This window comes from Salvia splendens, chromosome 1 (assembly GCF_004379255.2).
Source record: "Salvia splendens isolate huo1 chromosome 1, SspV2, whole genome shotgun sequence".
In the NCBI taxonomy this organism is placed as follows: Eukaryota; Viridiplantae; Streptophyta; class Magnoliopsida; order Lamiales; family Lamiaceae; genus Salvia; species Salvia splendens.
In genome coordinates, this window is record NC_056032.1 from 32,882,931 (window position 1) to 32,905,893 (window position 22,963).

General features: G+C 39.1%; 3 protein-coding genes across 6 annotated transcripts; 2 read left to right on the forward strand and 1 right to left on the reverse strand.

The window, feature by feature from the left end:
• Positions 1-825: 825 nt before the first annotated feature.
• Positions 826-4,546, reverse strand: LOC121747473 (transcription initiation factor TFIID subunit 15-like). 2 transcript variants are annotated; one of them, XM_042141514.1, is made up of 8 exons: positions 4,435-4,546; positions 4,065-4,286; positions 3,412-3,764; positions 3,103-3,300; positions 2,537-2,620; positions 1,690-1,771; positions 1,493-1,616; positions 826-1,268 (listed from the first exon to the last, which is right to left on the reverse strand). In XM_042141514.1, the coding sequence occupies exons 2-8, from the start codon at positions 4,182-4,184 to the stop codon at positions 1,081-1,083; spliced, it is 1,149 nt and encodes a 382-aa protein (XP_041997448.1). In that variant the 5' UTR covers positions 4,185-4,286; positions 4,435-4,546; the 3' UTR covers positions 826-1,080. The 2 variants fall into 2 exon arrangements, with proteins under 2 accessions (XP_041997448.1, XP_041997454.1); XM_042141520.1 differs by having other exon boundaries at positions 826-1,265; positions 4,065-4,539.
• A 3,983-nt stretch (positions 4,547-8,529) lies between these two features.
• Positions 8,530-17,598, forward strand: LOC121747487 (probable aspartyl protease At4g16563). 3 transcript variants are annotated; one of them, XM_042141540.1, is made up of 2 exons: positions 8,530-8,964; positions 16,409-17,598. In XM_042141540.1, the coding sequence occupies exons 1-2, from the start codon at positions 8,588-8,590 to the stop codon at positions 17,391-17,393; spliced, it is 1,362 nt and encodes a 453-aa protein (XP_041997474.1). In that variant the 5' UTR covers positions 8,530-8,587; the 3' UTR covers positions 17,394-17,598. The 3 variants fall into 3 exon arrangements, with proteins under 3 accessions (XP_041997474.1, XP_041997481.1, XP_041997466.1); XM_042141547.1 differs by having other exon boundaries at positions 8,530-8,949; positions 16,394-17,598; XM_042141532.1 differs by lacking the exon at positions 16,409-17,598 and having other exon boundaries at positions 8,531-10,154.
• A 3,901-nt stretch (positions 17,599-21,499) lies between these two features.
• Positions 21,500-22,610, forward strand: LOC121798560 (NDR1/HIN1-like protein 3). The gene has a single exon (XM_042197626.1). It carries the CDS (start codon positions 21,739-21,741, stop codon positions 22,447-22,449), a length of 711 nt encoding a protein of 236 aa, XP_042053560.1. The 5' UTR covers positions 21,500-21,738; the 3' UTR covers positions 22,450-22,610.
• The last annotated feature ends 353 nt before the right edge of the window (positions 22,611-22,963 follow it).

The following is a 22,963-nucleotide window of genomic DNA, read 5'->3' on the forward strand; positions in this document are numbered from 1 at the left end:
GTTGAATTTTGAATAAGAGCATACAATTTGCAAGGGTTAAAGGGTTTCAAATATCCCATTCATTGGGGATTGACCCAAAAATGTTCCACCATCTCCGTTCCACAAGAGTGGAATCATTTTATTATTTTGGTACGTTCCATAGTAGTGGAATCATTTCCATTTTTAGTAAAAACCAACACATTTCTTCTCACTGACTTTACTCTATATTACTTTATTCTCTCTTCATCTCTCTACCTTTTCCATTTCCTACTTTATTCTTCCTTTACTTAACACAATTTTTCTTAATCTCCGTGCCGAAAAGAAATGCTTCCACCACTATGGAACGGATGGAGTATCATTTAGTATCCATCGTTTTAATTTTGGGAATAAAATGTCCCACAAAAATGTTTCGGCGTTCACAATGTTGCAATTGCAGTCGGAAATACACATACCTAGTTTACATGTCAATTATACATGATGTGCAATTTTAGAGATGAAAAACAAAAAGTCCAATTCTTCCTCTAAATGCGAACAGAACAGAACAGAAACGAAAGTCTCATTGTTTTCCCTCCGCAGTCAGAGACTATGCTTAAGGCACTGGCCAACAAGGGGTTAATTGTATTGGAGTTGGTAACTTGGTATATTGAAAAAGCATGCATTCGAGGCGAACGGTTGCTTGTATACGATAAACTCTGAAGTCCGAACTCACTTCAAAGAGCTATGGCGGATATCATCTCATTCAAGTAGAATTGCATTCTTGTTGTTTTAACTTTGTGTTAAAACAAATGGGCAGACATTACACAATGCAATGCAATGCAATTCAAAATCAAAATAAGCTAAAACAAATAACAGAAGAGCGCAGAGTGCTAATTTGCACTTTGCAGATAAAAAAGCATCATGCACACATGAAATTCATCAGTTTGCATCCAAAATTCCATTACAAAACCACACATTTTGTGTTGTGAACACAGCCGAGATCATGAATAAGCATAAACATAAGGGTCTAAAGTTGCAACCATCACCATCCATACTAAGTAAACAAATGGAACACGTTTCCGATCATATGATTAAGAGTCGAGGCACTCCCAGAAGCCAAAAATTTTAACGGTACCTACCACGGTCTCTATCACGCTCTCGTTCCCGCGCGTAGTCTCGGTCCCGATCATACTCGTAACCTCGATCTCTCTCCCTGTGCCTATCATAATCTCTACTTCTATACCTGTCCCTCTCCCTATCATCACGATCTCTTCCCCTATCCTTGCTTCTCTCTCTCTTATCCTTGTCACCTGCTGCGACATAGCCAAAGACAATTGTAAGATGAGCATTTAGTCAATTGGCTACTGGCTTTTTGGAATGAGCATACATAAAATGCAGATCCGTTTTCTCACCACAATGATATTTGAAATCAATTAATTGAGCAAACACTATTGCTTAAAATAAAGCGAGTTTGGAGGTTGTTGAAATGTGTGCTAAAGACAAAAAATGGTATGGTATCATCAGACAGATTAAATACCTATTTCCTCGACCTCCCATCCTGCGCGGCCAACTCCAGGAACAGCCTGAGTTGTTTCAGCTTGTGTTTTTGCACGGAACTTTTTCTTAAGATTGCCAAACTCATCATACATTTCACCATCATCCTGTAATCACGAATATCATTTAGGTTACATTAATTGAAACTGGGTCATACTTCTAATGAAGGTTGATAATTACTTCTTCCGCTGCTCGTCGGCGCCTTTTTGTTTCTTCTATCTCTTCTTCATCCAGCTCTTTGTACCCTCCACCACGTCCCCCTCTATATCAAAATCACTCTCAAATAAGATCAGTATTCAGTTAAGACAAGCACATACAAGAACAAAGAAACTGAAAAAAGCTTCCACTCCTTCATTCAACAGCCAAGTGAGCATCAAGAAGAAATAAGAAAATCAGCTCAAGGTGATGATAAAAGGGTAACATGCTTAGTTGTAAAAGGTATTTGTTTTTTGAAAACCAACTCACTAGGCAATTGGAATAATGAAGGATATAGTTTAAGGGACTGAATTGAAAAAAGGGTAGTGATAAAATGCAAACTCATAACTCCAAACTATGATCTGGACCGTTAAAAAATATCAACGGATGACAAAATAGTAGCAACAAAAAATGTCAACACAATATCAACACAGCATCAACCGTTGACACTGTGTTGACATTTTCTGTTGCTACTATTTTGTCATCTGTTGACATTTTCCAACGATCCAGATCATAGTTTGGAGTTTGTACAATATTTAGAGTTTGCATTTGATCACATCCCATTGAGAAAATAAATCATGTTTCAAAATTCTAACCATTCTGCCTTGTATATTGATAATTCCATAAGGTCTGGACTTAATGAATGACTTTACCTGAGGAAAGCAACTAATCATATGGAGTAAATTTTGGTGACTCAAAGACTAGGGGTGGTTGGCATATAGCATAGGATTGGGTTTAATATTATATGTTCAAAATCATTGTATTTGCTTTGCGCCAGATGCAATAATAAAGGAATTAAAAAAGAAAAGATAAGAACAAAATATCCACTTACCTCACACCACCCTCGTTAGTTCCAGGTTTATTGGTATTGCAGATGTTACATTTTGTGCGTTTTGCCCAATTAATATTTCCACACCTGAATCATCAATTCATGAACTAAGTAGAATGACGGGCATTGTCTTGCAAATTTGAAGAAAAAGAGCATAAGCATCACCCATGGTAAAATAGAGAACATAGGAGCCTTATATAACAAAATAGGCACCAGGAGACGAAAACCAAATGCAATTATTCATAAGCAATACTTGCATCATCAAGAACCAAGAGAAATATTTACTGCCATGATAACTAACTTACTTAGGCCATTCATAATTATGTAGTGTGTTCTTACAACTTACTAAATAATCAATACGATCCAACAAACTCTATTGGAATCCAAGTCCCAAACATCTTAAAGGAAAATATTAAAAATCCAAAATTTTACAAAAATTATATCTCCAAGCATCATTTAAGTAAGTGGTGATAATAGTTATTTCCATTTACCATCAGGCATTAGATACTATTTCTTGGACAAAAAGGTGGGGGGAGTGGGTAATAGAGCAAGGTTGTAAACAGTCTTACATTGGACAAGACCAATCATTTGGACCAAAAAGGCCGCCTCCAGCAGCGCCAACTGCACGGCCAGGTCCTCCTGCATCACTACTACCACGACCCCTTCCTCGACCACCACCTGCTGCTCCTCCACCAGAGGCTCCCGCAGGGCGTGCAGTTCCACAGCGGTTGCACACACCTCGAAATGCAAAGTTCACATTGCCACAACTGTCCACCAATTAATGTAAGATATTGTTTGCACAAACAGTGTCTAGCTGTCACATAAACAGATAGCAGAAGAGCAAGTATGAGCAGCTCACCAATAATTGCATCACAGACCTTGTATTCGTGCACAACCAATCTCCATCTTGTTGCCATGGCTTCCCCCCAGCATCCCCTCGCCCTCTACCTCTTCCGCTCCCATCATTCGGATCCAAGGATCCTTCCTCCAAATCATTGACATCACTAACAATAGTTTGGTCATCAACATGATTCACGGTGTCATCCTTATTCTTTGACTCTGCCATAAAGACTCCAATTGTGGCTCCATGAAAATCTTTGTTGTTAAACCATTCAACAGCAGCCAGTGCAGCATGAGGATCCTCATAAGTGACTGTGGCATCTCCTTTGGGCTCGTTTGTCACTTTATCATGGTATAGCCATATCTTTGGACGGCCTGTTCGTTTGTCTTTCTATGGAGTAGAAATTCACTTCAGTCAGACAACAAATGACCACTCACACAGGAACGCACACACAAGCCCATTAATTACGCAAAATGCAGAAACATGAACTTTGGTATTTGTAACAAATAAATGATCAACGTTTTTCAAACCAATAATAAATTAAAGGTCTCATGGATGCTATCCAAACAACTTCCAACAGTTATGCTTGTAAAACATACATCAAAGAATGTAGCATGGATAAAACCATTAAATGATAATCCAAGGGCAAAATCCAATTTTACAAATGAAAAGAAGAGTATAAGTTAATACCTTTAGCAAGCCAATGGTGCCGAAGTGCTCGGCCAACATTGTCTCATCAGTACCGAAAGGTAAGTTGCAGACATAAACAGACCCGTTCGTCGGCGCCCCTTTTCCCAAATAGTTTGCCATTCCGCTCAAAATTCATGAAGCGCCGCACCATAAACAATAATTCAAGCTCCAAATCACCACTCCATCAACCACGCCAAGTAATCATTAGGCATAAAGGAGACACTAATTATTTAGAAATCAATGGTCGGGATGAATGTTAGGGCGTAATTAGGGCTAATAATCACATCCGAACAATTTTTCGGAAAGTGGTGATTAAGCTTTTTGAATAAAATTTTTGCAAGAGAAAATATATTGAGAAGGAATAAAAAACCTGATTTCTCCGATGGTGGTGCCGCTGCCGTCGCAGGTTCACTGCCGGTTGAGATGGATGAGGAAAGAGTGGGGATTTTTTGGCAGCGAAGGGATCCAGTCAATCGCAAATAACGTAATTAAATTTACATCAGAAGGCCATTTTGGTCCCAGTGGGCCCTATTTAAAAGTCCTATGTTTCTGGGCCTTTGGCAAGCCCAAAATCGTTATGAAAAAAGTTGCTAGTCCGGTGTGATACCTGGATTGTATGGATAGCTTTGGAAATCAGTAGTTTTTAATTTACATTTTATTGTTTGATGTACTGAAATTATTAGAATCTAAAATAGAATTTTCATTTCTAAATCTTTCACTTTTGCAATTCCAGTTTTATACAGAAGTAAATATTTAAATTACAAATAATTAGTAGTATTAAATTGATTTACACACACTACATACAAATACACATGGAACACACACGCACACAGAGAGAACACACATTATTGCACACACGTCTCACCTCACATACATCCGCACACATAATTTAAAATATATTAAAATGATATAGAGTAGAAAATATACTCTCTCTGTCAGCGAAAAGGAGTCCCGTTTTTTCCATTTTAGTCCGTCCGCAAATAGGAGTCCCGGTTCATTTTTACCATGAATGATAATAAGGTCTCACCTTCCAGTAACTCATTCCACTCACATTTCATTTAAAACTAATAAATACAAGTGGGACCCCTATTCCGCTTACTTTTTTCACCCACTTTTTTTAATATTTTTTAAAACCCGTGTCGTCCATAAATGGGACTCTTAATGGCGGACGGAGGAAGTATATCGCTAAAAAAATATTCAATTAAAAAACAATGTTAAATTTTAGTTAATCTTTTGACTAACCATGTGTGAAATTAAAATAAAATACAATTTTATGTCAATTACTTAATTTTGGCATGATTTGGAATTAAATTAGGATATCATACTTAAAATTCATTCCATAACATTGGAATTACAACACAACTCCAAGGTAATTTGCTTAAAATTTCCAAACTTTTATCAAATTCTAGTTTTGCGTGTCACTTTTAAACTCTACATTTAAATTATTGAACTATTGATTTGTTTTGATTTTGTTATCAATCAAGATTCTTATATAGCTAGATGGCTTATGTAATTGGCGTTACCAGACGTAGACTAAAACGATTTTGCATTTTAGATAGTAAAACAATGTTTTATTATATTAGTAGTATTAAATAATTTCATTTGTTGAATTAGAGTTTATGTTAAGAAAGAATGAGATGTCATGAAAAAATGAGAAAAGAGAAATGCGAAACAAGATGGGAAAGAGTACAAGAACTGAAATTATTTAATTTAGTACAAAACGATGCCGTTTCACTACTTGCAATCTGACATCATTTTGGTTGATATTTGATAGAGTACTATAAGCAAGTCATCAAGTCATATCAGCACCAAACTCTTGTTTGATTACAAAATCTATTTAAATCAATAGTTTGGGGTACAAATTTTAAAGTTGAAATGTAAAACTAGAATTTAGCAAATTTTTATAATTTTACAAGAAAATATCTTCCAAGAACGAGTCGACTGCACCGGTCAGTAGAGACTTACGACTTTGCAAAAGTGTACGACCGCAACCCGACAACTTGCTAGTGGGCAAACGTCGAATCTGTTCGACAAGTACTTGCAGATACCACTGGACGCGAATGCTTGAAAAACTTTTGAAGAGGCGTTCATTAAGCCTTCAATGCAGAATACATGTGGAAACCAAACATCGACGATTGCGAGAGTTGCTTCGTCTTCACGAACAATGCCACGGCTTTCCCAGAATGCTTGGCAGTATTGACTGTTGCATTGGCAATGGAAGAATTGCCCCACGACATGGAGGGGGGGCTACTTAAGCTGTCACAAAGGCATTCACCTGATGATTGTGCTAGTGGCAGTAGCCAACTACTGCCTATGGATTTGACATGAATATTTTGGTGAGGTCGGATCGAAAAATGATCTTAACATGCTCAACTCATCTGATGTCTTCAAATAGGTATTAAATGGTAGAGCATAGGTGATTTCCTTCACGGCCAACGACAGACAATATAACATGTGGTACTATCTCACCGATTGTATCTATCCGAAGTGGCCTGTCTTCATGAAGACGCTCAACATGACACAAGAATCCAAACAGATTCTTTTTACGCAACGACAAGATGTTGTTCGGAAAGATGTCGAAAAAGCGTTGTGGTTCTTCAAGCACAATTCAACATTATAAAGTCCTCGGGTGGTATAGGATACGTGAGCAACCTAATCGACATCATTTATGCGTGTATTATTATACACAACATGATAGTTGAAGAAGAAGGACCGTCTGTGAAAAATTAGTTCGACGATGATATCTTTAGAAGCTCAACCACAAGCAGTTCTCCACGCGGGGTGCGAATGAATGTCATTTTTTATAATTTGAATATAATGTTTAATTGAAATTAAATTGGTTGGAACAAAATTAATAATGAAGAAATGAAATAGTGGGACCAAGAATAGTTAAGGGATGAGATGACAAGTGATGAATAGTTGTGTGTTATCCCTTCGTTAGGAGATAGAATAAAATAATTAAAAGTAATGTAGAGCTTAAGTATAATTAAATGATTGGATGATAATGAATGCATTATTATGCATGCTCTAAATTGCATCTAATAAGAATGTTAGGGCTCTTAAATTTCCGTTTAGTTAAATTAGCCTTATTTCGGCTAGTACTTTAAAAGTTTAATAAAAATGTATGCATTGATGTTTCCTTTAAATTTTAAATCTTTTAGGGAAGTCTTAGAGTAATATAGTATTCCTTGACTTCGTAAGGATAAGAGACCGGAGGAAGAATCTCAAACTTATCAAATCAAATAAAAATATTTGGTTGACAATTGAGCGTGTACACTTTCTCATCCAACGGCTAAATTTACAAAAATATTCAACATTTTCCTACTCTCATTAAACATGTATTACAACGGTCCGAAATTAACATAATTAAAATTAACCCTTCAATCACAATCAAGATATAATGTCTTTACAAGATATACTTATTTGGCATTTGTACAATCTGGATTTGAAACAAATTTTATATTTACTGAAAATCCTGTAACTATAGCGTAGGACCGTAGGTCAAGACCAATATATGAAACACCTGGATTGAATCTATAATGTTATTTACAAATACACAAAAATTGAGAGCACTAAAAACAATCTTTTTTTATGAAACCGTGACACTACATGTGATGTAGTAGTACTATAATTTTACAGTAATCTTATTCCAATCCTGCATTGAGTTGTTACAGTTTATAATTTTAATAAATACTCTTACAATTATTATTAAATCTGCAAAATACTCTGTATTGCACCGACGGAGCTATGTATATTGTGAAGGAAAATATCAAAATATTATCGTTTGTGGCGAATCCAAGACCCAGAATAAGATGCTAATAAATAAATGTAATTTATCCAAGATCTAGAATAAGATGCTAATAAATAAATGTAATTTAACATATTTTTAATAATAAAACAAATTGGTTCGTAAAAAGTCTTGTTAAAATTTCAGTCCCTGTGAGTATATGGAATATTATTTGCGTATGACTAGATAGAACACCCATCCTCATGCGCTAACTACTCAACCCCGCGCCTTTTTCTAAAGTTACCATATTCTCACGTCACCTTTTACTTCAAAATCAATAGCCCCAAATAAACTTTTCACGTTCAATAGTTATTCTTCAAGCTTCTTCATTGTGAAGCAACGCATCACTCGCAATATTATTTTATTTTTCGAATCTTTTCAAAGTTTTTATATTTATTACACACAGTTGGTAAAGCACAGTCACGTTTCTACACAAAAATTTGTTTTGGTTGAGAATTTTATATTTTATCTTAAGAAAACTAAGTGCCTTTTAGTTTAGTAGTACTAGTATATTTAACAATAGGATAAAGAAAGGGGGAAAAGTCTATCCTCATATATTACTCAAGTAACTCTCTGATGTGAAGATTATAATGAGACGTAACAAGACAAGAATTTATTAATGCACTAATAATTTACTCGGTTGCTTTGCTCTGAAAACAAAATAAAGATAAGATTTGTCTAAACTACTATAATTCTGGTGGACATCTCATATCAACACACTAGCTATCCAAACATCATGTCTCTTCCTCACCTATCTTTACTCTCTCTCCTCTCGCTCTTCTCTCTCTCCTCCGCCTACACCACTACCCTCTCCCTCTCCCCCACCGCCCCGCCGCTCGCTAACCCATGGCAGAGGCTAGCCCACCTCGCCACCGCGTCCACCACCCGGGCCCACCACCTGAAGACCAACGCCCTCACCAAAGTCCCACTCTTCCCCCGCGGCTACGGCGGCTTTTCCATCTCCCTCAGCTTCGGCACGCCGCCGCAGACCTCCTCCTTCATCATGGACACCGGCAGCAGCCTCCTCTGGTTCCCATGCACGCGCCGCTACTCCTGCAACTCCTGCAACTTCGCCGACATCGACCCCACCAACATCACCACTTTCATCCCCAAATCCTCCTCCTCCGCCAAAATCATCGGCTGCACAAACCCTAAATGCAAATGGATTTTCCCCAATCTCCGCTGCAGAGAATGCGGGAATAACCAAACCCGCACCCGCTGCAACCAGCCCTGCCCGCCCTACATAATCCAATACGGGTCCGGGTCAACCACCGGGTTACTCTTATCCGATTCATTAGTATTTCCTGATAAAACGGTCGACAATTTCGTTGTCGGCTGCTCCATTTTCTCCAACCGCCAGCCGGCCGGCATTGCCGGCTTCGGCCGCGGACCGGAGTCGCTGCCGGCTCAGATGAGCCTCAAGAAATTCTCCTACTGCCTCGTCTCCCATCGCTTCGACGGAGAACAGGTCACCAGCGATTTAGTACTCGATACAGGCGGAGGCGCCGCCGCTAAAGGCGGCGGAATCAAGTACACTCCATTCAGAAAGAATCCGTCGTCGGGGAACGCCGCGTTTCACGATTACTATTACGTTACGCTGCGTAAGATCACAGTCGGCGGAGTCAAAGTCAAAGCGCCGTACAAATATCTGGTGCCTGACTCCGACGGGAGAGGGGGAACGATCGTCGACTCCGGCACGACCTTCACCTACATGGAGAAGGAGGTGTTCGAGCTGGTGGCGGAGGAGTTTGAGAGGCAAATTGGGAAAAAATACGGCCGGGCCGCCGCAGTCGAGAAGGAGGCGGGCATTCGGCCCTGCTACAATATCTCCGGCGAAAAGGCGGTGGATTTGCCTGCACTGACGTTCCAATTTAAGGGCGGAGCGAAGATGGCGCTGCCGTTGGCGGATTACTTCTCCTTTCTGGATGAATCGGTGATTTGCATGACAATTGTTTCGAGCGGTGGGATGGAGGATGGGTTCGGGCCGGGGCCTGCTATAATTTTGGGGAATTATCAGCAGCAGAATTTCTACATTGAGTATGATTTGGAAAATGAGAGGTTTGGATTTCGGAGCCAAGTATGCAATGAGGGAACATGATCATCTTTTTTTAATTACTAATACTAATTCATATTCGGTGCACATCCATATGATAAATAAAACTTTAATTCATCGACGCTTCACGTAGACATGCAATTTCAAGCCATTGACATTGTTTAGTCAAGTACTCCCTATATCATTCTTAACTGACGAGCTTGTACCAAGAACTTATTTTATTTGTCATTACAACGTTTTTTTAATGTTATTTTTATTCGCCATTGTATTTTTCTGTTTTGACAATCAGCTAACGTTTTAGAACATTAAACCAAATAATTTTCAACCGCGAACACAATCAAGTAAGTAATGAAACCCATATTTGAATTGTGTGGTAATAAGATAAATATCAGTGTATAGTAGTAAGTAGTAACACTTCTTTAATTAACAAAGAGTTTGTGTATAAAAGAGTTTTGGATGGGGTTGATTAGATTAAAGTTTGAAATTTTCGAATAAAATTGTGCATCTCGATCTTCATTTTGACTTTTCATAGTATCAAAAAATATCAATTGAGTGCTTTCTAGGTATAGTAAAATTTGAGCAAATCACATTGTGTGTGTGTGAGAGAGAGAGATAGAGAAAGAGTTATTTGGAGGATGAAAAGTGTGTGTGTAAAGTTTTTAATGATGCGAGAGCCATGTGACAAATGACGAAGCAAAACAAGAGAGGAACGCAACTGCACATGCTGTTGGTTGGCTTCTAGCTATGTCATTCTGCCCCTTGCCATTGTCTCCTTGATTTATATGGATAATTACAATTCACACATACATCCCAAATCATGATTTTTTAAGCGGAATGATATTTGAAATTTTGAGTTTGAGTTTCATATCTTACTCCTACTTTAATTACATCAAATATTAATATTAACGTTAATGATTACACGCACCTGTTATATATATAACGGTGGTGACGGCAGCCAGGTGGAGTTAGTAGTACATGCACTTTTATGTGCTGTCAAAATTGACCGAATGTCCATTTCTGTTAAATATTTTAGTATAGTTGGATTAAGTTGATTGATCAACGTGAATATAATGAGACATCAAATAAGTTGGAAGTGCATGGTGTACACTTATTTGAATTCCTTATGATTAGACAGGGTTCGGGAGCAGCGCCCCCGAGTAGCGGGGTCCAAGGGGCAGAGCCCCTGGCTGTGGGCCGGAATGACACATCGGACTTCCATCACGTGGGTAGGCAAGTGAAGAGATAAAGAGATATAATCCATCATCGACTTGGCCCCGCTCTGATACCATGAAAGAAATGAAAGAACTTCATAGTAGAGAATAAACAGTAGACAATATTTGCAGAAATGTATTTCTTATTTTTCATGACCTTTGTCAAGACTCCGATGAAGCTTATATACACATCTCTAGAATTACAAAGGACACATAATTATTTCTCATTAACATCATAAGGAATTGCAACAGACACGACAGTTATTTCTTTCTCTTCTCATCTTCTGTAGGCAACTTAACATCTTCTTCGCACAACTCGCTAACACGCCCCCTCAAACCGAGAGCCGATTGCGAGATTACACCAAGTTTCTCTCGTAGTCGGATGAAGGTTTGTCGAGCCAACGGTTTTGTTAAAATGTCTGCAACCTGATCCATTGTCGGGACGTGCCGGAGTTCAATTTCTTTGGCCAAGACTTTATCACGAACAAAATGAATATCAATCTCAATGTGCTTTGTTCTAGCATGTAGAATTGGATTTGATGCCAGTGCTATAGCACTTTGATTATCCACCCAGACCACAGCTGATTCATCATTCTTGATTTTAAGCTCACTAAGAAGAGAATGCATCCATGTTACTTCAGAAACAACATGGGCTAAGCTCCGATACTCAGCTTCAGTACTTGATCGAGCAACAACAGATTGTTTCTTCGCACACCACGCCACCAAGTTGCAACCATGATACGTACAATACCCGGTTGTGGATCGCCTATCATCAAGATCAGCGGCCCAATCCGAATCTGAAAAACCAACAATCTTTCCACTGGACTTCTGTATATGAATTCCATAGTCAATTGTTCCCGCCAAATATCTCAGAATCCGTTTCACTGCTCGCCAATGAGTGTCCAATGGAGCAGACATGTATTGGCTAACTTTATTTACAGCAAAACTTATATCCGGTCTTGTAATAGCAGCATATTGCAGCGCCCCGACTGTGCTTCTATATATCCTCTGATCCGGGACAGGTTCTCCTATTGCCTTGCTCAGATCACAGTTAGACACCATAGGAGTTGGACATCCTTTGGCAGTTTCCATATTCACTTTCTTTAAAAGATCTTTGATATAAGAAGATTGGCATAGATGAAGACCACGATCAGTTTTGAGAACTTCAATGCCAAGAAACAGATTCACCTCCCCAAGCTCTTTTAAAGAGAAGTGAGAGTTCAACTTAGTTATGACTTTGTTGATAGAGGTTTGGTTGTTTCCAGTGACAAGCATATCATCAACATAAATGAGCACATAAACAACATCCTGGCCTTGAATCCTGAAGAACAGAGAAGCGTCTGATTTGGATTGAGTAAAACCAAGGGTAACGAGCACAGAATGAACAGTAAAGAACCAAGCCCGAGAGGCTTGCTTGAGCCCATATATGGCCTTATTCAACTTGCAAACAAGGTGAGGACCCCCTTGTTCAAAACCAATAGGTTGACGCATGTATATATCCTCCTTAAGGTTGCCATTGAGAAAAGCATTATTTACGTCTAAGTGAGTAACATCCCATCCACAAGAAACTGCAATGCTTAGTATCATTCTTATGGTAGCGGGCTTGACAACAGGACTAAAGGTTTCGTTGAAATCAAAACCAGGAAGTTGAGAAAACCCTTGAGCTACGAGTCTAGCTTTGTGCATAGCAATGGAGCCATCAATATGTTTCTTTAGCTTAAAAACCCATGTACATCCAATGAGGTTTTTGCCCGGTGGAAGAGGGGTCAAAGTCCAAGTGTGATTTTTTAGTAAAGCAAGGAACTCACGGAGCATAGCTTCCTTCCAAATGGGAATCAATAAGGCTTCCAAGGCAGACCTAGGAGTGAGAAATGGGGAGAGAAAAACAGTAAGCAACTTTGGCTTAAAAATACCAGCCTTTGCTCTTGTTATCATATGATGATTAGACTGAACTTGTGGTGGACAAGATATATGGGCAGAAGAAGAAGACTCAGAGGATACAGAGGAGTCAGTAGAGGAAATATGTGGCCTAGAATGTGAAGATGAAGTGTTAATGGGAGTATCAGATTCAGGATCATATGAAGTGGTGTAAGGAGAAGTATTATGTCTGATGGGAGAAGTGTCATGAGGATGCTCAATGATAGGAGAAGTGTTATGAGGATTATGGATGATAGGAGAATTATCAGGAGGATTCTGAATGACAGGAGATGGAGAAGAATCAGTGATAGGTGGAGGTGGTGAGATAAAAGATGTGGTAGGTGGAGGGACCACTGATGAAGATTGTGGTGGAGCAGCAGGTTTAAAGGGAAAAATGGATTCATCAAAGACAATATCTCGAGTAATGATGAGTTTCCCTTGAGGAAGAAGAGCTTTGTATCCCTTATGAGAGGGGCTGTAGCCAAGAAAAGTAGCCGGGGCAGATCTGTATTGAAGCTTATTGCTATTGTAAGGACGGGTAAAGGGATAGCAAAGGCAGCCAAAAACACGAAGAGTGGAATAATCTGGCTTGGAGTTATGCAATTTCTCAAAAGGGGAAATGTTATTTATGGTTTTTGAAGGAAGAAGATTTATGAGATAGACTGCAGTTAAAAACGCATCATCCCAAAATTTTTGTGGCAAAGCAGATTCAGCTAAGAGAGATAACCCAACTTCAACAATATGTCTATGTTTCCGTTCGGCTAGACCGTTCTGTTGAGGGGTGTATGGACAAGAAACCCTATGGATAATCCCTGACTCCTTGAGAAAAGATGTAAGAGCTTGATACTCACCTCCCCAATCTGTTTGAAGAATCTTAATTTTTCTTGAGCAAAGATTTTCTGCCATGGCTTTGAATTGTTTAAAGGTTGAGAATACATCACTTTTATTTTTGAGAAGATATACCCAAGTGAATCTAGTGAAATGATCAATAAATGAAACATAGTAAACAAAACCGTTCCTAGATATCTCAGGAGAAGGACCCCAAAGATCACTATGAATCATTTGAAGAGGAGCAGAATATTCAGATTGAGACAAAGAATAGGGTAGTCTGTGAGATTTTGAGAGACAACATGATGGACAGAGAGAAACTGATTTCATTGATGTAAAGGAAACATTACAACTATTTAGCGCAGTTTTAACAACATCTAGAGCTGGATGTCCGAGTCTCTTATGCCACAAGTCAAGACTAGAGCTAACAGATCTAGAAGCTGAAGCAGAAAAAGAGGTGGATCCTAGAGATGTGGTGTGCACAGAAAGTGAACCCTTGTCTTGTTTGAAGGAAAAGCTGGGGCTACTGCCTCTCTTGATCGGTGGTTGCTTAACAAGGAAGTGATAAAGGCCGTGATCAAGGGTTCCCTGCAGGACGACCTCCTTGGATACCTGATCTTTGACAAAACAGATTGAAGGATGAAATTCAAAGAACACATTATTGTCTTTGGCAAATTGGGAAACACTAAGAAGATTTTTGGTGATATTTGGAACATGAAGCAGGTTTTTAAGAAGCAATTTTCTATCAGAACAAGGAATATTAGAATCAAGTTCTGTTTGTCCAATATGTGCTATATCCATACCAAAACCATCACCAAGAAGTAACTTTTTACCTCCAGAATATTCAGCACTGGTGTTGAGATTGTTCAAATCATGAGACACATGATTTGTGGCTCCTGAATCTGGATACCAGGCTGTTGTGCTTGAATTATCATAGCTCAGCTCTGAAGGGCAGATAATAGAAGGACTAGGATTCTGAGATCGAGCTTGAACCAGATGAGCAGAGGGAAAAGACGAGTACAGATTAGGCTGTTGTGGAGGAGGAGGAGCACGTTGCTGGTGTGGAGTGAAATGTTGCTCAAACCTGTGCCAACACTTGCTTGCTGAATGTCCGGGCTTCTCACAGAGTTGACACACGATTTTGTTTCCGCCATAGCTTCTTCCTCCTCGCCCCCTATAGGATCTGGTACCTCCTCGATTGTTGCCACTGAAACCTCCTCGATTCTGTGCAGGAAAATAATTCTTTCTCTGGTTTTGGCCAGATTGTTGTGCTAGATGCAAAGAAGGTTGAGAGCCCTCCATGCTACCTGCTATACTTCCAACAGATCCCAATCGAGATTCAAAACTCAACAACACAGCTCCAACATCCTTCACGGTCCAAGGCTCCACTCTGGTAGAGATAGAAGCAACAATGGGGTCATACTCATGCCCTAATCCTCCAAGGATGTAGAGGATCTGATCGCGATCTGCAACTTTGCTCCCCGCTGATCCCAAAATATCAAAACAAGATTTCATTTTTCCAAGATATTCCGTCATCGGAAGGGACTCTTTCTTCATATTTTGCATTTGCAGCCTATACTGCATAACCTTCGCCATTGATTGATTGGCATAGTGAGTCTGAATGGCCTCCCAAATGTCCTTCGTTGTTTTCAAACCAACAACAAGAATCATAGCGCTTTCTGAAAGAGAAGATAATAACCAAGCGGCCAACCTTTGATCCTGACGTCGCCACGCCAAGAAATTTGGATTCATCACGCTCTGTCCTTCCGTGGATCCTGCAATCTTCTCAGGAGGAGGCTCCTCATCTCCGGTCAAATGAGACTCAAGGCCGTATCCCCAGATCGTGGCTTCAATCTGTTGTTGCCATATTAAAAAGTTCTCATCAGTGAGCTTGACAGAAATCGGTGGATTCTGCGGCAGCACTGGAGTTGCGAAAGCGGAATCGTTCAAAGTAGCATTTGACATGCTAGAATCTTCCATCTTTAACTAAAAAAAAAAAAAAAAAAAAAAGTAAAAGAGACAGGATCAAGATCCTGCTCTGATACCATATTAGAAATGGGCCACTCACCCCTTAAAAGGCCTCATAAGGGGGAGGGTTATCCACACTTATATAGGTGAGCTAGGATCGTTACTAAGTCGATGTGGGACAAGAATTATGAATTTTAACACGCCCCCTCACGTGTGGGCCGGAATGACACATCGGACTTCCATCACGTGGGTAGGCAAGAGAAGAGATAAAGAGATATAATCCATCATCGACTTGGCCCCGCTCTGATACCATGAAAGAAATGAAAGAACTTCATAGTAGAGAATAAACAGTAGACAATATTTGCAGAAATGTATTTCTTATTTTTCATGATCTTTGTCAAGACTCCGATGAAGCTTATATACACATCTCTAGAATTACAAAGGACACATAATTATTTCTCATTAACATCATAAGGAATTGCAACAGACACGACAGTTATTTCTTTCTCTTCTCATCTTCTGTAGGCAACTTAACATCTTCTTCGCACAACTCGCTAACAATCACCACTTTCATCCCCAAATCCTCCTCCTCCGCCAAAATCATCGGCTGCACAAACCCTAAATGCAAATGGATTTTCCCCAATCTCCGCTGCAGAGAATGCGGGAATAACCAAACCCGCACCCGCTGCAACCAGCCCTGCCCGCCCTACATAATCCAATACGGGTCCGGGTCAACCACCGGGTTACTCTTATCCGATTCATTAGTATTTCCTGATAAAACGGTCGACAATTTCGTTGTCGGCTGCTCCATTTTCTCCAACCGCCAGCCGGCCGGCATTGCCGGCTTCGGCCGCGGACCGGAGTCGCTGCCGGCTCAGATGAGCCTCAAGAAATTCTCCTACTGCCTCGTCTCCCATCGCTTCGACGGAGAACAGGTCACCAGCGATTTAGTACTCGATACAGGCGGAGGCGCCGCCGCTAAAGGCGGCGGAATCAAGTACACTCCATTCAGAAAGAATCCGTCGTCGGGGAACGCCGCGTTTCACGATTACTATTACGTTACGCTGCGTAAGATCACAGTCGGCGGAGTCAAAGTCAAAGCGCCGTACAAATATCTGGTGCCTGACTCCGACGGGAGAGGGGGAACGATCGTCGACTCCGGCACGACCTTCACCTACATGGAGAAGGAGGTGTTCGAGCTGGTGGCGGAGGAGTTTGAGAGGCAAATTGGGAAAAAATACGGCCGGGCCGCCGCAGTCGAGAAGGAGGCGGGCATTCGGCCCTGCTACAATATCTCCGGCGAAAAGGCGGTGGATTTGCCTGCACTGACGTTCCAATTTAAGGGCGGAGCGAAGATGGCGCTGCCGTTGGCGGATTACTTCTCCTTTCTGGATGAATCGGTGATTTGCATGACAATTGTTTCGAGCGGTGGGATGGAGGATGGGTTCGGGCCGGGGCCTGCTATAATTTTGGGGAATTATCAGCAGCAGAATTTCTACATTGAGTATGATTTGGAAAATGAGAGGTTTGGATTTCGGAGCCAAGTATGCAATGAGGGAACATGATCATCTTTTTTTAATTACTAATACTAATTCATATTCGGTGCACATCCATATGATAAATAAAACTTTAATTCATCGACGCTTCACGTAGACATGCAATTTCAAGCCATTGACATTGTTTAGTCAAGTACTCCCTATATCATTCTTAACTGACGAGCTTGTACCAAGAACTTATTTTATTTGTCATTACAACGTTTTTTTAATGTTATTTTTATTCGCCATTGTATTTTTCTGTTTTGACAATCAGCTAACGTTTTAGAACATTAAACCAAATAATTTTCAACCGCGAACACAATCAAGTAAGTAATGAAACCCATATTTGAATTGTGTGGTAATAAGATAAATATCAGTGTATAGTAGTAAGTAGTAACACTTCTTTAATTAACAAAGAGTTTGTGTATAAAAGAGTTTTGGATGGGGTTGATTAGATTAAAGTTTGAAATTTTCGAATAAAATTGTGCATCTCGATCTTCATTTTGACTTTTCATAGTATCAAAAAATATCAATTGAGTGCTTTCTAGGTATAGTAAAATTTGAGCAAATCACATTGTGTGTGTGTGAGAGAGAGAGATAGAGAAAGAGTTATTTGGAGGATGAAAAGTGTGTGTGTAAAGTTTTTAATGATGCGAGAGCCATGTGACAAATGACGAAGCAAAACAAGAGAGGAACGCAACTGCACATGCTGTTGGTTGGCTTCTAGCTATGTCATTCTGCCCCTTGCCATTGTCTCCTTGATTTATATGGATAATTACAATTCACACATACATCCCAAATCATGATTTTTTAAGCGGAATGATATTTGAAATTTTGAGTTTGAGTTTCATATCTTACTCCTACTTTAATTACATCAAATATTAATATTAACGTTAATGATTACACGCACCTGTTATATATATAACGGTGGTGACGGCAGCCAGGTGGAGTTAGTAGTACATGCACTTTTATGTGCTGTCAAAATTGACCGAATGTCCATTTCTGTTAAATATTTTAGTATAGTTGGATTAAGTTGATTGATCAACGTGAATATAATGAGACATCAAATAAGTTGGAAGTGCATGGTGTACACTTATTTGAATTCCTTATGATTAGACAGGGTTCGGGAGCAGCGCCCCCGAGTAGCGGGGTCCAAGGGGCAGAGCCCCTGGCTGTGGTCGAGCTGTACAAAAAAATTCATCCGGAAACGTAATTTCTGAAAGTTGAAGGACTATTTTGCAATTTCCTATTCCCGCCAAAAACTGTTAAAAATAGTTGTGAAACGAAGAGACGCGTCTCTTCGTTTTCAGCCTCTTCTTATGATCAATTTCTGGGTTCAAAGTTAGATAGAATCTACATACGAATATCTTCGAAACCTGAATTGTATCCGATCAAATATTGGTAGAACCGTCAAATTAATTTGATCTGAAAGTGTTTCACGCCTTTCAGGACATCCGATTTGTTCACGTTTTGTTTAAACTCCCTAACAGTTTCTTCATTTCTTTAAAATAGGCTTCTCAAATTGCTTAGAGCATCTCCAATGGCGGACGTCCGGTCGGACGTGCGCGACCGGCGACCGGGACGTCCGCCATTATGGCAGGGGAGGTCGGATACGGACGTCCAGTGAGGACGTCGGGTGTCCTCGGACGTCGGTGCGACGGGCGGGCGGACATCCGCCATTGTGGCGTGGGTCGGACGTCCGAGTCGGACGTCCGATTTTTAAATTTTTTTAATTTTTTTTTAAACTCTATATATACGGCTCGTTGAATTTTATTTCATTCGCACCACTTGTATTAACAAGTTTCTCTCTCTACATCTCTAATTTCAAGTATATCTAGAATGTCTAGTGACAGTGATAGCGATAATGAATTGGAGGTCGCTGTGGAAGGTGCGATAGATACGGAAGGGTTGACGTTGATGTTAGTACTTTTTTTTGTTTTATTACTATGTAATTTTTTTTTCAAATCATGTATGTTTTTTTTAAATGAAGTTGTTAATTTTTCTCGTTCGTATTCGTGTTGAAATTTTATTTCCGTAAACGTAAATTGTTTTATTTGTGAATTTGTGATTTTTTTTTATTGCGGGAAGTCCTAGTGGGAAGGGCGATGGGAAGGGCGGATTGTGAAGGGGATATCCTAGTGACGTGGCAGTGGGATGGGAAGTCCTAGTGACGTGGCGGGAGGTGTTTTCGGGATGTCCTAGTGGATGTCCGAGTGGAGCATCCGCCCATTGGAGATGCTCTTAAAATAGATCAACTCAGTATTAATGTACAGTCCTTAAAGTATTTTAGTAGAACTACCTTTTTTTCGCATTGTACCTTTTTATCATAAAGTTCGAGCCCTTTGGTTTGATGAGCATGCAACAACCGAAACATAGCATAATATCAGAACAATCTCTATAACTGAAGAAATTTATTTAAACTGGATAATTGATTAACTAAATTCGATATAACTGCAATTTATTTTTTGCTTAAAATTGTGGCAAGGCTCATATAACTTGAATAAATAAAAATGGGCCTAGCCAATATTGATTTGGTCAATGGCTTGTTGAGGCCCAATCTAACATCATTCATAAACAAGTTGAAAATTTTGAAGTCCAGATATGTTATGGGAAAATTATGATAAACCAGTAGCAAGAGGTGGTTATTCCATTTTCCACCAAATAATATCGATAATTTGTTACTCCTGATAACCAAAATTTAATATTTTGATTGGGTATGTATTATTAGGTTAACATAAGATCGATAATGAATGATATGTTACACATCTTATGTGAGTCCTTATGTGAGCTTCTTAAAAAATAAATTTTATTTTTACTGCTTACGAATCATATTTAATATTTTTACTAGTCAAAATATTATAGATAAACAATAAAGGTGGGGATGACAAAACAAATTTATATAAGGGTGGGGAAAAATACTGAAATACCGCACTTACTTTACCGAAAAAATACTGAAAATATAGATTTTTTAGTATACCGCAATTTTCAGTACAATAACAGTATCAATTTTCATATACTGCGGTATACTGTGGTACGCCGAATATTCAAAATATACCGTAGATTCGATATACCGCGGTATACCGAATCCTCGATGCATACCAAAAAATCGGCATATGCTGAAATATTATATACGAGTACTAATTATTACATTTATTACATTATATTTTATATATATAATAGAATTAAAAAGATAAAATCTCCAAAATTTTACTTTCAAATATTAAATGTGTAAAATACTAGATTTTTTTTGCATAACGGTATTACGGTATACCATGAAGTTTTGCATACCGCAATAACGGTATGGTAACAGTATCAAAAATTAATCATACCGAATACCGCAATATGGTATACCGAAAATTTGGTATGGTATCGGTATAATATTTTGTCATACCACAGTTTTTGGTACGATATATGGTATGGTGTTCTCGATACGTACACCCACCCACCCCTATTATTCATATTTCATATTTTAAGTTCACATAATTAGCATTTTATACATATAAATAAAGACAAACAATAGAAAAAGTTTTCTGCCCACTGTCTGTACGAATTTATGTGCTTATTTGTATGTTTCAGAAAAAAAACATTGATTAAGAATTTTAATGTATCATGTTAGGATTCATTGAATGAATTCAAGAATGAGGAAGTAAAATTAAAGACAATTATAACAACAAATAGTAAAAGGTAATAACGATAAATAATACGCGCTAAAAATTTAAGACTGAATCATAGTTAATGGTTGTTGACAAAAAAGAAATTAATGCTAATCTAAGCATCAGAAATACTAATTAAATTCCTAACAATAAAGCAATTTACTCTAATAAATAATTAATATTAATATGGTAATAAATATAAACTATAAAACAGAGCAGTTGAACAATAAATAATCGGGATAAACATAGAAATACCGAGACTTAAAAAAAAAACACCGAATATGGTATAAAGAATGAAAATTTATTATAGTAATTTGCATAAAATAGCATAAGATTAACAAAAATCAATGATAGGATGAAAGCAATGGATATTGGATACGCTGCCGCGTATAATTAAATTGAAGGGTATATCATCAAGTCAATGTCGAAGAAATTTCCAAGCAGCATCGTTGTGGGGAAACAAAGCCCTTAATTTTCATCAAGCGGCCGCGTTTTCACATATTAATATAACCCTAATCAACCCCACACCAATAATGTGTCGCCGCGTGTCTCTTGTTTTCCATGCCCTTTTACTAATTCTCCCCTTCACACACAAATACTCATCCCTACGTGTACGTATAAAAAGTGTATATATATGTCTAGGCATACCACTTTTTTAAAATCAGATTTCACCCTTTTTTTTCTCTCTCAGAAAAATATCTGTTCCAACCACTCTTCAACCAATGGGAGAGCCGCACCTGAATGGGGCCTACTACGGCCCCTCTATTCCCCCGCCGTCGAAATCGTCAAAAAAATACTACCGCCCTGGCCGCGATGGAGGCGGATGTTGCTGTAACCCCTTCTCCTGCTGCTGCGGCTGCCTCATGAACTGCCTCTGCACCTGCATCTGCCAGATCCTCTTCACCATCCTCATCGTCGTCGGAATCGTCGTCCTCGTATTCTGGCTGGTTTTCCGCCCCAACACTGTCAAATTCCACGTTAACGAGGCCTCGCTCACCGAGTTCAACATCCGCAACAACTCGCTCTACTACAATCTGGCGCTGAATCTGACGATTCGCAACCCGAACAAGCGAATCGGCATCTACTACGACCGGATCGAGGCTAGGGCTTTCTACCAAGGCCATCGATTCCACAGTGTCGACCTGCAGAAGTTCTATCAGGGGAAGAAAAACACCAGCAATGTCAGCGCCGAGTTCAAAGGATCGCGATTGGTGCCGCTCGGAGCCAACGAGATGTCGAAATACAACGAAGATCTGAGCGCTGGCAGGTACAACATCGACATCAAGCTGTATCTGCGGATCAGACTCAAGTTTTGGTTTGTGAAATCCACCAGAGTGAAGCCGAAGATCGATTGCGATCTGAACATTCCGTTGAGTAACGGGACGGCCTCAGGGGCTTACGAGCCCACGAGGTGCGATTTCGATTGGCGTTGAGCGTCTTTTCGTTGTTTCATGATTACTTCCATCTTATTGTTAGTGCTATTATTCTTTTGTTTATCGACTTTTTATTATACACATTATTCTCGTTTTGATTTTTGTTGGTGTCTTCTCAGTACTGGTTCGTGAATAAATAAAGAATTTATTATCTAGATAAATGTTCTTTGCTTCTTTAGATTGTTGTGTTGATTTCTATGAATTAGGATTGGATAGTAGTACTAATTAAGTGACCGTTGAGTGACGAAGAAACGGTCACAAATTGTTAAATGTTGCCCGTTGAGAGTGGACTTCTACGTTACTTTTAAAAAAATTAAAATTTGGAATTTCCTGCTGCGCAAGTTGACGAAATCAATAATGGTGGAGAGAGAAGAGAGTCTAATTCTCAACGGAAAGAAAACGATGTCGTACCGCCAACGTAACTGGACGATGAAAAACACAACCAAAATGTTGAATGCTCAATTGTACATAAGCATCTGAAAAATAAATTAATGAACATAACTAATTTAATACT

Bases quoted from the DNA above. Each gene is read 5' to 3' on its own strand.
- LOC121747473 (XM_042141514.1), bottom strand. From the start codon at position 4,184: ATGGCAAACTATTTGGGAAAAGGGGCGCCGACGAACGGGTCTGTTTAT. The intron at 3,765-4,064 runs GTATTAACTTAT...TCTACTCCATAG, and splicing joins GCACCATTGGCTTGCTAAAG to AAAGACAAACGAACAGGCCG. The intron at 1,617-1,689 runs GTAATTATCAAC...TCGTGATTACAG, and splicing joins GCCGACGAGCAGCGGAAGAA to GATGATGGTGAAATGTATGA.
- LOC121747487 (XM_042141540.1), top strand. From the start codon at position 8,588: ATGTCTCTTCCTCACCTATCTTTACTCTCTCTCCTCTCGCTCTTCTCT. The intron at 8,965-16,408 runs ATCCTCCTCCTC...TTTCATCCCCAA, and splicing joins ATCACCACTTTCATCCCCAA to ATCCTCCTCCTCCGCCAAAA.
- LOC121798560 (XM_042197626.1), top strand. From the start codon at position 21,739: ATGGGAGAGCCGCACCTGAATGGGGCCTACTACGGCCCCTCTATTCCC.